Source organism: Macrosteles quadrilineatus, unplaced genomic scaffold, assembly GCF_028750875.1.
Source record: "Macrosteles quadrilineatus isolate MER2022 unplaced genomic scaffold, UCM_ALF_1.0 Scaffold_10__1_contigs__length_6754688, whole genome shotgun sequence".
Classification (NCBI taxonomy): domain Eukaryota; kingdom Metazoa; phylum Arthropoda; class Insecta; order Hemiptera; family Cicadellidae; genus Macrosteles; species Macrosteles quadrilineatus.
Genome location: NW_026542603.1, coordinates 3,359,657 through 3,374,163, shown reverse-complemented (window position 1 = coordinate 3,374,163; position 14,507 = coordinate 3,359,657). Strand labels below are relative to the sequence as shown.

At 35.4% G+C, this 14,507-nt stretch overlaps 1 protein-coding gene across 1 annotated transcript; it reads left to right on the top strand.

The window, feature by feature from the left end:
• The first annotated feature begins 3,107 nt into the window (after positions 1–3,107).
• LOC129004627 (uncharacterized) lies at positions 3,108–14,105 on the top strand. Its single transcript, XM_054433174.1, has 5 exons — positions 3,108–3,476; positions 4,533–4,654; positions 7,706–8,558; positions 10,825–10,996; positions 13,904–14,105. Exons 1-5 carry the CDS (start codon positions 3,320–3,322, stop codon positions 13,962–13,964), a joined length of 1,365 nt encoding a protein of 454 aa, XP_054289149.1. The 5' UTR covers positions 3,108–3,319; the 3' UTR covers positions 13,965–14,105.
• Positions 14,106–14,507: the final 402 nt, after the last annotated feature.

Here is a 14,507-nt window from a genome sequence, read left to right as displayed (position 1 = left end):
GCTGTTCTGCTATTTAATTTAATTATGTTTACAAGGAGAATTGTTTCTTATGGTGCCATGTGGTTAATGAATTATACTTTAGCATATATATATATTTTAAATGCTATACACTATATAAAATGATAGTATTGTAATACATTGAGAGATCTTCATTTGAATAATCAATAAGCACGATTGAGCCTTTGCCTATATGTTTCCTATTAAGTGTGTTGTAACTGTTTCTTATAGTATATTATAATATCTCAAAGTAAAACCGAACTATTCTTTTCTGTATTTTCACCCCGTAGCGAAGCGCGGGTAGAGCAACTAGTATAATTTGAACCCTTGATGACTCCGCTCAATTTTGTGGATGCATCTGCGAACGCCACCTATAATAGTTTCCAAATTATAGTTTCCAAATTATCCTTGCCTGAGGGATGCTTCGTCTGACAACTTCATTGACAGGAATGAATGAATATAGTTTATTCCAAAAAACATAGGCTACAAACTGTGATTATAAACTAAATAAAGTATAATAGACAGAGACTTTGGTCACTAAAAAATATACGAGTTTTAATAAAGCCAAAAAATATAACAATAAAATAAAGGAACTAGCAGACATAGGCAGTGCTACCTTTGCGTCTGCTAAGTTGCTGTCAAATAGAAAAAAGAAAAATTATTGAATTTTGGAATGGCAATAAAAAAAGACAATAGGTCGTTGTTATTATTATTAGTTAAATAAGTGAATTTATTTCATGAACACAATACCAAAGAAGGCAGGAATACCAAAGATGCAGCTTATAGAGTCATATCAAAGTCAAAGACTTGAAGAACGAAGACTAAAATCATCCTTGATCTTATGAAAGAAGTCTACGTAATTCATTTAGAAATGAAATTTAAGAAGTCAAAGAAGAGTGGTAGGAGGAGGTGACGTTTACATACAAGCGGCTATTTACTGGTGGCTAATGGTTATAATGTGAACCCTACATATCCGCTGGCTGCTGGCCATATTTACCAATCAGTGGCTGGTTGGTAGTAGTGGCTGCTAACACGGCCGCCTTTAACTCCAGGCCACGGCCTTCGAAGTGGCAACGTCGCAAGTGGTGTTGTAACAGCTGTTTTGTTTGGATTTGGAAGGAGCTAATGGTGTTTGTGTATTTACGAAAGATTGGTTACTGGACTATGGCAATATTGAATCCGCTTAAAAGTGTACAGATATAGATTTTTAATTCATATTGTTTCGGTTTTTCAACTCTGTATGTTTTATTTTCAATATTTAACAAATTTATGTTCATTGAGCGGAGCGAGCGAAGCTCTTATACGTCGACTCTTATGCATTTCGTAATACGCAAACTCCTCCTAGACGGCTGAATCAATATTTTTCAAATTTTGCATGGTGATAAAGACCATACCGGTGAGTGCTGACATCTATATGGCGTTAAAGAAATCTCTCAGGAATCCGCCCCACTGGGTCTAAAATTTTCAATGTAATCCTTATGGAAGCAGTATTTGACACATAAACAAAGACATATGATCAGGGGCCCATTTCATAATAAACTACAAGTTACAAGTTACAACTTGTAACTTGTATTTTCCATTAGATTTGCATTGGGCGATAAGCTGATTTACTAATAATATTAGTTTGTACTTTATTATGAAATGGGCCCCAGCTGTTGACTTTTGAATGCAGTAGATAAAGAAATAGCTGATAGCATTATTATTCCACATATATTAGAACAGAAACGGTATGGATCATAAATATAACCAAATGACGACACTAGCTTGAGGTCCGTGACGTAGGAAGTGGTGAAGGAAGTAGTAAAGGTGAGCAGTCTGGAGTGTGGAAACTGTTTATGACGATTAGATAAAGGTATCTGAATTCCTAAAATTCTATGGGAAGGGAGGAAAACAGGTCCGCGACGTAGGAAGTAGTCAAGGTGAGCTGTCCGGAGTGTGGGAACTGTTTAAGACGATTAGATTAAGGTATTTGCAATCCTATGATGCTATGGGAAGGGAGGGAAACAGGTCCGTGACGTAGGAAGTGGTGAAGGAAGTATTAAAGGCAAGCAGTCCGGACTGTGGGAACTGTTTGTGACGATTAGATTAAGGTATCTGCAATCCTATGATGCTATGGGAAGGGAGGAAAAAAGGGCCGTGAAGTAGGAAGTGGTGAAGAAAGTAGTAAAGGCGAGTTGTTCGGAGTGTGGGATCTGTTTATGACCAATAGATTAAGGTATTTGCAATCCAATAATGCTAAGGGAAGGGGGGGGACAGGTCCGTGACGTAGGAAGTGGTGAAGGAAGTAGTCAAGGCGAGCTGTCCGGAGTGTGAAAATTGTTTATGACGATTAGATTAAGGTATATGCAATTCTAAAATGCTATGGAAAGGGAGGGAAACAGGTCCGTGACGTAGTGAGTGGTCAAGGAAGTAGTAAAGGCGAACAGTCCGGAGTGTGAGAACTTTTTATGACGATAGATAAGGTATCTGGAATCCTAAAATGCTATGGGAAGGGAGGGAAACAGGAAACTCATACGCTTTGGAGCCAACCTATGTATTAGACAAAATTCCAAAATCATATGACAATTTACTTATTTATTATTTACATTTCTATTTATTTACTATTTGTTCACAACTGTGATCATGGCCTAAGAGCCGAAACATGTCAGTTACTCGATAAATTAATAACTTAAAGGGTACTAAATGTTTAATTATTTATTTCATTTACTAATAATAATAATAGTAGCCCTCAATAGTGAACAATATATTTATTCAATAAGAATATATATATAATATATATACGAATTTGAACGGATGGGGTTTTTGGCCTTTAGGGACCAAAACGAAAAAAAAATCGGTTCCCCGTCGGACTTACCATGAGTACTACTGTAATAGCTATTTCCCTATATGGGAAATTCGCTAAAAGTCTTAAATGGTAGTACCAAAGAGGTTAAACATACTTCCATGGGAGAGTGTTTAATCTATGGTAGTACGTAGAGTAAGCTAATGTGTTATGTAGTCTGTCTGACTGTCAATTTCTGTCATAGGCCCCTACATACAAGAGCATACTGTCTGTTCTGTAATCTTTTTTAATGTTTACTGTTTATTGTTTCTGTTTCTGCTCTGCTTGTTTAAGGTTAATTGGTTTAAGGTTAATTGTAGCGGCATTGGAAACAATTATAAGCGGCAAGGCAACGATTCAGAATTGGGAATAGAAGTCGAGGCCCCAGATCAAGTTTTTTTCTTCAGTAAAGTTTAGTACAACTATTTTATTCGGTTATTCTTAATATAGATTCTCAATCAAAGGTAGGCTTGTCTTGCTGTGTACCTACGCCTATTTTGGATGATGGGCACATCAACAAATAATGCACAAATTCTAGATATGGACAACAAAGAGGAATGTTCTGAAAAGTCAAATGACGAGGAAATAGAAGATTTAGAGTGGTCTCCAGATCAAGAAATTCTCCTTTTATATTCACTTCATGGATTGAAACCTGTTGGTAAGAAACAACATTATATAGCCTAGTTTATGAGCCTAGCTTAGGTTTTTAGCTTCTTGATACTGACTTGTAGAGTTAAGTTTTTTGCACTCTTTCAAACATTTCCACTTAAAATAAGTTAAGTAGTATAACCATCGACTATCCTACTTAGTGCATCCTAATTTATTTAAGTTAGGACCTAAGTTACTTAAAAAAAGTTGAATATAGGCTATTAACACGTTCACTGCTGAAAACCTTTATACAGGCCCGGGCGGAGCCCCGGCACGCTAACTGAATCAGCGATCGCTATTGGCATTGAAATATCTCAGTAAGACGAATCACAATAGAGCAGTGGTAATTGTTGTGCGTTACCCTGAAAGTGGACGTAGTTCACTGAAACACCCAAAGGTAGCAGCACTGCCTGGATCAATAACCAGAGTTTTTCCTAATAAGTTGTGGCTCGAATAGAGGAAATCCCCGAAAACCGGCCAAAATCATTGCCAGACAGGATTTTACGGGAATGTTTAGTACCAACCTACACCAAAATAAAGGTTGCATTCTATGCTACAGGCTGGTAAAAATTAACGTTCCCTTGATAACACTAACTTAAAAACTCAACAGTGATTTTATAGTAGGCCTACTACAAAAACAAATTACTACTAATTGTAGCCTACTATTTACTTAGGCCTATTCATACTTGTGAAATCCCCCTTTTCAATCAATTCATTTTCTTCAAGTGGGTCTTTAAAATGGCTGCAAGTGTCTTTACTTAATAAATAAGAAGTTGTAAAGGTTTTGTAGCCTAACCATGATAAGTTAATCTAACTTAACTTAGATGGTCACAGCTACCAAAGCCGTTTGAAAAGCCTTTATTACGAGGAAAGTGCAAAAACCTGTTCCACTAAAATAATGAGTCAAAAAACTACTTTTAGGTATTATTAGGCTACTCCTGATCATAGTCGATCGAATAAAAAGACATAGGCCTATATTCAACAAAAAATTCCTTACAATGAAGCTGGATTATTGAACACTTTTAAAATTATCTCTACACCTTTAAACAAAGTTCCTGTGTTTTAGGTCCTCATAAACATTTCCGCATGATAAAGATTCATGAGCGTCTTTCAAGTGCAATGAACAAAAGAATTTCTCCATCTATCATTTGGAAGAAACTTAACTGTTGGTATGACATGGAAGCATTGGTAAGTGTAATATACACACATAAGGTAGACTATTATGCTTTAAGCTTTAAGGTACCCTAAGCCCCAGTTTGTAAGGAGGAAGTAGTGGGAAAGTGCCTCGGAGGACATTTGTCAGATTAGAGCTGAAATTATTGAAATTTGCTAAGGTATCAATTGTAAAATGATCTTTCTGGACCAATTAGTAGCTATAAATCTGCAATCAAATGAGTTAGGGGGAGGTAACAATATTCTATATTTACCTGAAAGCATATAATATTCTATATTGTACTAGGTATGCTGCCTCATGTAGGTAGCCTATGTCTGCCAATTGAGCGGAGTGAGAACGATATAAAAAATAACCTTCTTCACAAATACCTACAATTTTTTATAAAAAAATATAGTCTACGAGATTACAACATAAAACATAAGTTTATGTTATTGATCAATACAAACCTCTTGATTTTAATCCATCGTTATAAGCAATTTTCTTGAGTCTTTCTATCTCTTTATTCTTTTTTGCCATTTACTGTTCTTATTTATGCTTTTGACTCCCTCTATATAAAATGGCTCAATCGGCAAGCCCTCGGTGGTTCTAAATGCTACGTAGTTTAAGCAGAGGAAAAATTTTGACTTTCATAGGTCCACCAAAGCCTGATATAATACAACAGCCTACATCCTTAACTGCGATGTACCGTAATCGTAAAGGCAAGATTTACTGGAAATTGCCTTTGAGAATATTTTACACAATTCAAATTAGAGGAAGCAGTTTTTGGAGGATTGTCAACAAACAACCCGTTCGGGTCCAATGTTTTTTTCAAATCCATATATAAATCCCAAAGTACTCATGAACTTTTGAGAAAACTACAAGTCACGCCTCCATAACCATATACAGTACTTAAAAAAAAACTATTTTTTGATGTGTTAGTTAGGCCTACTATTGCCCCTGCCCCCAAAAACCAAATTTGAGGGGGTTGTCCCAAATTTTTAAGTGTAAACCCCTATTGAGTGACCCATCATTTTAAAGGTCTCATTGAGTTAAACACATCAGCGCAAATTCAAGGTCGATATCTCGCTCATGTACAAAATGGCTGACCTTTTAGTGTTTTTTATGGTCATATCCCAAAAGTCCCGGTACGGTTTAATAAATCCTAAATGAAACTAGCTACAGTAATAATATTTCAGACATGACTATTGCCCCTGCCCCCTCGGACCTCGACCTCGGATTTGTTCTGTTGTGTTTAACTCAATGAAACCTTTAACATTATGGGTCACTCAATAGGGGTTTACATTTAAAAATTTGGGGCAAACCACCAAATTTGGTTTTTGGGCGCAGGTGCAATAGTTACTAACACATCAAAAAAAGGTTTTTTGTAGCCAGGAGTCATGTCTGAAATATTATTACTGAAGCTAGTTTCGTTTAGGAGTTATTAAACCGGTACGGGTCTTTTGGGACAGTCTGTAAATAATTCTGTAAGACAACATTTTTACCAGAAAATTGTGGATGTCTGGTAAGTTGCAGAAAAGTGGGAGAGGTCTTAAATTAAAGAAAATAGCGGAATTCCCATAAAGTTACCAGAAAACGAGAAAGCCTATAACGTAAAATATCCACCATAAGAAAATCATGGGGACTGAAAAACTTGTGCATTCTAACCAGCTGTTACTTATTTGTTTGCAATGTTTACATTAATTTATTCCGAAAGTCAATGTTGTTAAATAATTCCGTTTTTATAATGAGTGAAGTAACTAGACAGGGTAGGGGAAGACGAAAGAAGAGTATCCAGGAATTCAACTGACACAAGAAATGCTGAAAGAGAACGTCATGTAATGCATAACTATGAAATAAATCCACAAGCTGGTTTACAACCTGCCTTCAGAAGAACGCTGGAAAATGACATGAGTGTTGTTTCTCACAATCTAGGTCCTCTTAACAGCACTTGCATGCATTGTGGCGCATTTCACTTCGCAGAGGAGGAGGCCACAAATGGACAATTCAACGCATGTTGCCACAATGGACTCATTAACATGCCACAACCACAAGTAAATGACAAACTAAAAGAACTGTTTTTACATGATTCTAACTTAATAAAAAATATAAGGCAATACAACATTGCAATGACTTTTGTGCCGCTTTCCGCTATACAAAAAGAGAATCAAGGAAATGGGCCTTTCTGTTTTAAAATTCAGGGACAAATTCATAGATATATTTTTCTGACTTACTACCACAAAATGGGGAGTTTCCTTCATATGGACTCCAGCAAAAGGAAAACCAAAATATAAAACAATAAATACTGTCAAAGTTAACAACCATACTATCTGTTAACCCCTAAGCGCAATCTTACCAAAAAGCATCAGATGTGATTGTAAGTCAGGAGCAAAACCACATCCTGGTTAGGGGCCATGGCCCCTACAGGCCACTAGTGTAATTATAATTGCCACTTGTTCCATTTTCATATTCAGTTTACCAATTCTGAAATTGCCGCCACCCTCTCCCCCCTTTCCTACCAGTTTTTAAAAAACAGATTGTTGCTACACAACAATTGCAGGGACATCAGAAATTTTAGACTGTTAAATTTTTACAGACACTTTCTGTTATTTCTATGAATAAATGCTCATCTTAGCTCGAGGATGTGACTTTGTAAGATATCTTCATATCACTCGAGCTTTATGGTGCGGCTTGACCTGAAAATCAAGCTGCTCACTTACCTCTAGTATTTTGAGCTAACTTAAATAGAAGTCGGAACCGCATATGATTTCATGGCTTAAGTCTGTAGGCAACATCGCTGGCAGTGTCCCTTCACTGCTCCCTGTGTTTGGGGTCTTCCATAACGTGCTGCAATACTGCTGGGATTCCGCCTAGTTACCTGGCCTAAGAACCTTTGATCAAAATCAGGATCCAGAAATAATGAGCAAATATGAGGAATGTACACATGTACATATTTTTACCATTTAGAAAACATGTCTCGATGTCACATTAGACAGTATCATGCTTAATCTTAGGGACTGATTTATTATTGTAGGTGTTGGCATATAAAACTCCTTCTCACAATCTTGCTAAACTATTTATTTTTTTAGGATGAAGCTGAGGCAGAAGCAGATGCAGCCAGTGCGGTTGAAGTAGACTTTGAGCTACCACTAGATGAATACAGTGAACTGATCGAGCAGAAGCTGAGACAACTCCCCCCAACAATACGTAGGCAAAACACTGAACCAGAGGCTAATATGGAAAACATAGTGGAACTACAGAAAGATAATCAGGCAGAGTCGGATACTTCATCTCAAGACCAAAAATTGGGTTTGTCTGATGGAGAGAGTAGTAAAGAATCAGATTCTTCTAAAGGAATTACAACCCCTAAAAATACTGGAAAAGAAATACCTAAAAGAGGTTCCAAGAGAACTTTGACTCCTGTTAAAGATAACACACCTCAAAAAAAAGATAGTTCTAAAGAATCTGGCAAAAAAGATACTTTGAAGAAAGAAGATTCAAAGAAAGGCCAGGTAAGAGACGAAGAGAAAATAGAAGCTGTCAGAAAGTCAGTTTTGGATAGTAAAAAAGATCTCAAAAAAGAGGACGGTAATAAGTTAAATAAAAAGGACTCATTGACCAAAAAACTCCCGGAGCAAACAAAAAAAGAAGTCGAGGCTAAGAAATCAGACCAGAAAAAAACTTTAGACACTTCAAAAAATCAAAGGGAAACTCCAAAGCCACTGCGGAGTGATTCCGCAAAAAGGGGTGAGACTAAAATAACTCGTTCAGAAACACCTAAGCAGAAAGTAGATTTGAAAAAAGAAGTTAATTCAGACAAGAAGAAAGAAATGGAAAAGAAAACTGAAGGAAAATCTCCAGAAAAGACACCTGAATCTTCCAGAACAGGAAAGTTAAGAGGTAGAAAGGACGTGGACTCTGAAAAGCTGGAAACTCCAACAGGTAGGAGACTAGTGTAGGTCTAAGCCTGATTAGTTTTGATAAATTTGAATGAAATGTTTCTTATGTGTCAAAGCATTTTTGTTACTTCCATATTTTTACGTTAGTGCATTTGAACCTCACATTATGGAAACAAAGTAAATGGATTAAGTAAGGGGAGATAGTTAAAATCAATAACGCAACTATATCAAACAATAAAACTATTTGCGATGTTTCAAGCAGCAATTTCTCGCCCTATCTTCATTAATAACACATCAGCTGGTATAGCTTACCCTGCACTGTTCATCAAATCGTAAAGCAACCTACAGTTATATTGTTATTAATTATCATAATCAAAAGATTGTCATTTAAATTAATAGTTGTGTGTAGTTGCAATATTACATTTGGATTACTCATTTGCCAGTCACTTCTAAAATGTAAGTTACTGTATACTATATAAAACCAGGAATAACGTTACCTATAATAACTAAGACATTTTAGTTACGTATTGGAAAGTTTAAATAAATAATTATTTTTCTGTGAGATCTTTCTAATTTGTGTATTTTTAAGTGTATGGTAAGTAGTAGAATCATGGGAGCTGGCTCAAATCAAAAGAATTGAACTAAGACATTTTAGTTACGTATTGGAAAGTTGAAATAAATAATTATTTTTCTGTGAGATCTTTCAAATTTGTGTATTTTTAAGTGTCACATGGTAAGTAGTAGAATCATGGGAGCTGGCTCAAATCAAAAGAATTGAACTTAGCATTCTGAATAAACTATGAAGTTTTTCTTCTAATTTAAAGGTTATTGTTGTACTTTAGTATTCACAAACATGTTTAGTGCCTTTAGCAGAGTTAAACCTCTGGAGTAATTTAAATTATTAAAAAGACAAACATCAAACTGTTTTTACACAAAAGATATGTTTTATTGGGATATCTATTCTGACACATAGATAATTTGATTCTGAGTTTGTTTAAATATTACAATAATTTGTTTTACATTTGAGCTTTTCAGGGACTTATGTCCCTACAAACCACTATTTTCCATTTATTCTACTTGGTGGTGTTCTATGACTTTCTCATTTTTTCATAGGTTGCAAATCGGCTCTTTCAACGATTGCTCAAGAAATGCAGCACAGTGTTAATTCAGTTTACTTTTTAGTATATCAAATTGACCAGGCTTTCTCGCTTTTTCCATTTTAATATTTACGCCAACCCAAATTCTAATAGCCTGGTAAATATTTCACTTCAACCAAGTCAGTAAATGTTTGTAGCACACGTTTACCTTAAATAATTTCTACTAAAATATTTATAGCGATTAAATTATTCAGTTTATTATATTGTAAACAAATATGTTCTTCATAAGGATAACATGGGAACTTTAACACCTACTGGGGCAAACCCAAGGGATTTTTTTTTTTTATGTAAGGTCAGTGAGAATTTCTAATATGCCCATAGAGTACGTCTTAAGTTATCACCAGTTAATGTTAATTATGCATAAAATATAGTAGGCCTACGGTATGTCTAATTAGGTTTTATACCAGTAGGGACTTAAATATCTTTATCAAAGTATTATTTTTGTAAAGACATAAAAGTTAAAAGGCCAACAAGTGGTCAAAAAGATCTATACTAAACTATCACGGCAATATACAAGCGCCGCAAGCCTGCAGATTGGGGAACGCAACACCCATCACTGTTGGAGCGAACGATCTTGGAGTGAACGCACATTTCAAGATTATTAAATATTTAAATTATACTGATCGTTCACTCCAATGTGCATTCGATCCAATGTACAGTAAAATTCAAAATTAATATTTTCTACTGGTTAGTCTACTTCTAGAACTGACTGTACCCGTTGGATTGAATGAACAGTGGAGCGAACAAACTTTAACATGCTGAATTGTTTGTTTTTTAAACTCTTTAAAAGGGTCTAGAGAAAAATTGGGAATGTGTTTAATTTGAGGGTCAACAATGAGAAAACCCAATTTTTACCCCACAAAATCCCCTGTAAAACCTAAAAAGGTCTAGAGAGAAATTGGGAATGTGTTTGTTTTTAGGTCACAAATGAGAAAAACCAACTATAACCCCATAAAATCCCCTGTAAAACCCCGTTCCCATGGTCTGATCATGTTGGTTCACAAACTCATTCAAATTTATCCCACCTTACACCTTCAAACCAAATTTCAGTTAGAGTTGTAAAACTTCTTAATGTTCCAAAGTTATAAAATAACTAATGTATTAGGGGTTTTCAGTTATTCAATAAACATTAAATTGATTTTTCATTTACAGGAACAAAGCGAACAAAAGAGTCTATGTCAAAGTCCACTGAATCGTTAACAGACGAACCTCCTAAGAAAACAAAAATGCCAGCAGTCAAGGGCAGACCCACTCGTAATTCGATGGAACCACAAAAGCCTGCGAGCCCTGCACCTTCCCCTCAGAAGAGAAGAACCAGAATGTTGTAAGACATGTAACTGTTGTCGCATCACACCTTTGATAAAGCCATCAAAGAGTAAACAGTAGAAACCCTCACTACCATGGGACCAAGTCCATGGCCGGAGAAAGGCAACCTAACTTATAAAAACAATAATTTATACTTAATGATAATAATTTGGAATCAATAAATGTAGTTGTAAGTGTCAGAGACTAACCATCACAAGAAGACTTCTCATCCCATTGTAAATTTTGAAGCTCGTTTTTCTTGTCTAGTTTATGTCTGTTGACACCAGTAGCATAGCAACAGTGGAACAGTTGCTTCAGGGTGGCAAGCACTAGGGGGCGGGGGCGGCGCCAGGCTAGAATTTTTTTTTGTGCTAATAATGAACTATGAATTCCGTTAAAAATATTTCTACAAAGTATGCGGGTGGTGATGTGGTAAGTTTTGAACGGAGAGTTGAGTTAAAGCTGCTAGGCCCGCCGAAACCCGATTTAGTTATTGTTATTACACAATGTTTTGACATTGTGTAATAACAATAACTAAATCGGGTTTCGACGGTCCTAGCAGCTTTAACTCAACTGGAATTGAACAGTACAAACATAAATCCTTTCCTACATTTACAGGATTCAAAAATCCTGTAAATGTAGGAAAGGATTTATGTTTGTACTGTTCAATTATACCTTTGATAATGCCTAAACGGGCATTATCTTCTAATTAAGTGCTTGAACGTCACCGACATCTACCCGCCATTTGTAAATTCGGGTCCTTTGCTCAGTTCCCGCTGTTTACGTGCACTTGGTAAAGCTGTTTTGAGGAGATTTCTAAGTAAAGATAAGTTCCGTCCAATGAACTTAATTTAAATTCATATTTTTATTTTCAAACACCCTAATTAAATAGATTAAATATAATAAAGCCAATTAAAATATCTATTTATGTTTTGAAAATTATTATGTCTAGATTGCATAAAAACGCTACTTTACAGTTGACACAAGGTGCTAATAACCATAGGATTCGATTCGTCGAATATAGTCCAGCTACTAGCACCCTATGTACTTAACTTAAAATATCAAGAAAAGTGTTGTGTTGAAAAGAGGTTGATGAAATAAAGAAAGCCGACATAATTATCCCAGAAAGATTTATTTACAATTCTAAATCCAACACAATCATTAAATCAAGAAAATTAACATTCCCTTTCCTTAAAAATGAAAAATACTTAGTCCTAGAGCTAATGTGTACCCTATTATCCGAATTTTGAAGTTGTACACCTATCAATGACGTTACTTAGCCCCACTTTCTCACTTTACCTAGACACATTAGTTTATTTAACCAATACTTAAAAAATTCAGATATCTTAAGTTTCCTTTCAATTAAATTAAATCTTTCCACATGGTAACTCACTGACCGTAAATACCCTTTATGTCAAACAAATTATTTCTGTTAAACTATTTAGTTACGTTTTATTACAGCCAAATATGCTTAATAGACATTTAAGTACACAGCAAGTTTGTTAAATCAAATCTCTTTCACATTGAAATTACACATTATTAATACATTCAAACAAGTAAATATGCATTTTAACATTAATACAGAAGATTAAACTTCAGACTTTCATCACTTTCCTTCTTCTGTAACATATTTTTAAAATGAACAATGTACTAAATACCCTAATATTTCATGATTGCCACCATGTGGTCCTCACCTGTTGATTTAATTTGTACAACTTCAAATAAAAATTTGCTAATAAAACTGAAATCAATCTTTTTCTTTCATATGATTTTAGATATCTCTTCCTGGAATAATGCTAGAAATAAATCCTTAGCTCTAAAACGAGGTTTATATGTAATTCATCTGCTCCCGGTACAAGACTGGACATTGACGAAATGAGACTGAATCAGTTTACGCACCTATACTTATAACCTCTGACCCCTTACATCTTCAAACACACGTCTATTCTTCGAATTGTAACAAAGAAACAGTTGACTACTCATCCCACTCCTCTCTCGAAGCCAAAAATTTTGACCATTGAAAATAAAAACAATATTTGATACCTTCACTTTTACAAACAAAATATTATTTATTCTCGTTATTCTGTCACGACTGTGACACAGTTATTATTTTTCAAAATGTTATCCGGGGGAGGACCTCCCGCCTACCTACTGGGGTTGGCTTAGGCCATCCCTGCTCCAAACCTGGCTACGCCACTGAGTGACACTGATCGCTAGTATTGACAAAATTTTGTTTCTATTATTTTAGTATTAATTTCTTTATTTGTGCTTTACTGTTTAGGTTATATAACTAGGGGACGAGTTATTTTTCACGATGAGATTGTTTTATTTTAGTTCTGCTGCCTGTAAAAGACCTTTGTCCTCTCTCAGGCTGGGAATTTAATCTCTACAGGACCAATGAAAACAAGTCCCTTTAAGAAGCTAAATGCTTATGGAGAATAGACTGGAATTTTGCCACCAAAATGAGCTTCGCGTAGCCGTTCTAGGATCAATCGGGCGTCGGACACGCTACTCAATCTATCTCTCTTTCTAAAATGATTCTTTGTCTCCAGTCAGCTGACTTGGCCACACGCTCGTGATAGTCTACCTAGCGGCAGCCGTGGGAACTAACTAAAATTCAAATATTCCCAGAATTAATTTAACAAAGGCATTAATTGCGCTTCTTAAAGGGTTTGTATTAATTGACAGGACTCAACATGGCTTTGTTGACAAGTCATTCAGTGTCCATAATCAGTTAATTTTTACTAATTTTGTAATTAATACTATCAATACTTATTCATTTTTTTTATTTCGCACAGTTGATTCAATAAAAAAAAAATTGTTTGCCTTAGTTTTATAACTGAATGTTGTGCCATGCGAGTCATTTTTGGAGTTTTCCTTTGCCGAATTTGGTTTATCTTTTTTTGTTTTTCACTCATTTTTTCAGTCCTCTTGTAGTTGGTGCCAAAAATGCAGCCATAATCGGTAACTATGAAAACCAGCCATGAACATTAATATGTTTCATTCCATGTTAATGAAATTCAGTATACAAAGAAATGAGGTGTGATGTTGAAAAGAACTGATTTAAGAATATTATACTGTAAATATTTAGAAATAATCCTTAAAAATAAAAAGTGTTTTATTGTGTATGTGTTAGATTATCCTTACCTGTGTGATCTCATTAATATTTTTTCAAACAAAAACTTTTTTGCTTATCAACTGCAAAACCTTACTCTCAGTGAGAGAGATTAATTAAATCAAATAATATTTAAATTTGTGTAATTTTTGCACACACTGAGAATTAAGCTTCAGACGAGTCAACCGTACGTGCTTTCAGCTCTGGTATGTAGGGGCAGGAATATACTGTGACGAGCAAGGAGGAGCCTAAACGGTGAGCATTGTGAGGAGATTCCTATGGCACAGGGTCTTCCGCTTCCTTAACCTCAAGCGTTGTAGTAAATGAGAGCGAGGGGGGTCATTGCCCTAGACAACAGCACTAGCTCTAGACACCACTTAAGTGTACCATTGATTGTTTCCTCTGTATCTTTTCT

Bases quoted from the DNA above. Each gene is read 5' to 3' on its own strand.
- LOC129004627 (XM_054433174.1), top strand. From the start codon at position 3,320: ATGATGGGCACATCAACAAATAATGCACAAATTCTAGATATGGACAAC. The intron at 4,655-7,705 runs GTAAGTGTAATA...TTATTTTTTTAG, and splicing joins GGTATGACATGGAAGCATTG to GATGAAGCTGAGGCAGAAGC. The intron at 10,997-13,903 runs GTAAGACATGTA...TCATTTTTTCAG, and splicing joins AAGAGAAGAACCAGAATGTT to TCCTCTTGTAGTTGGTGCCA.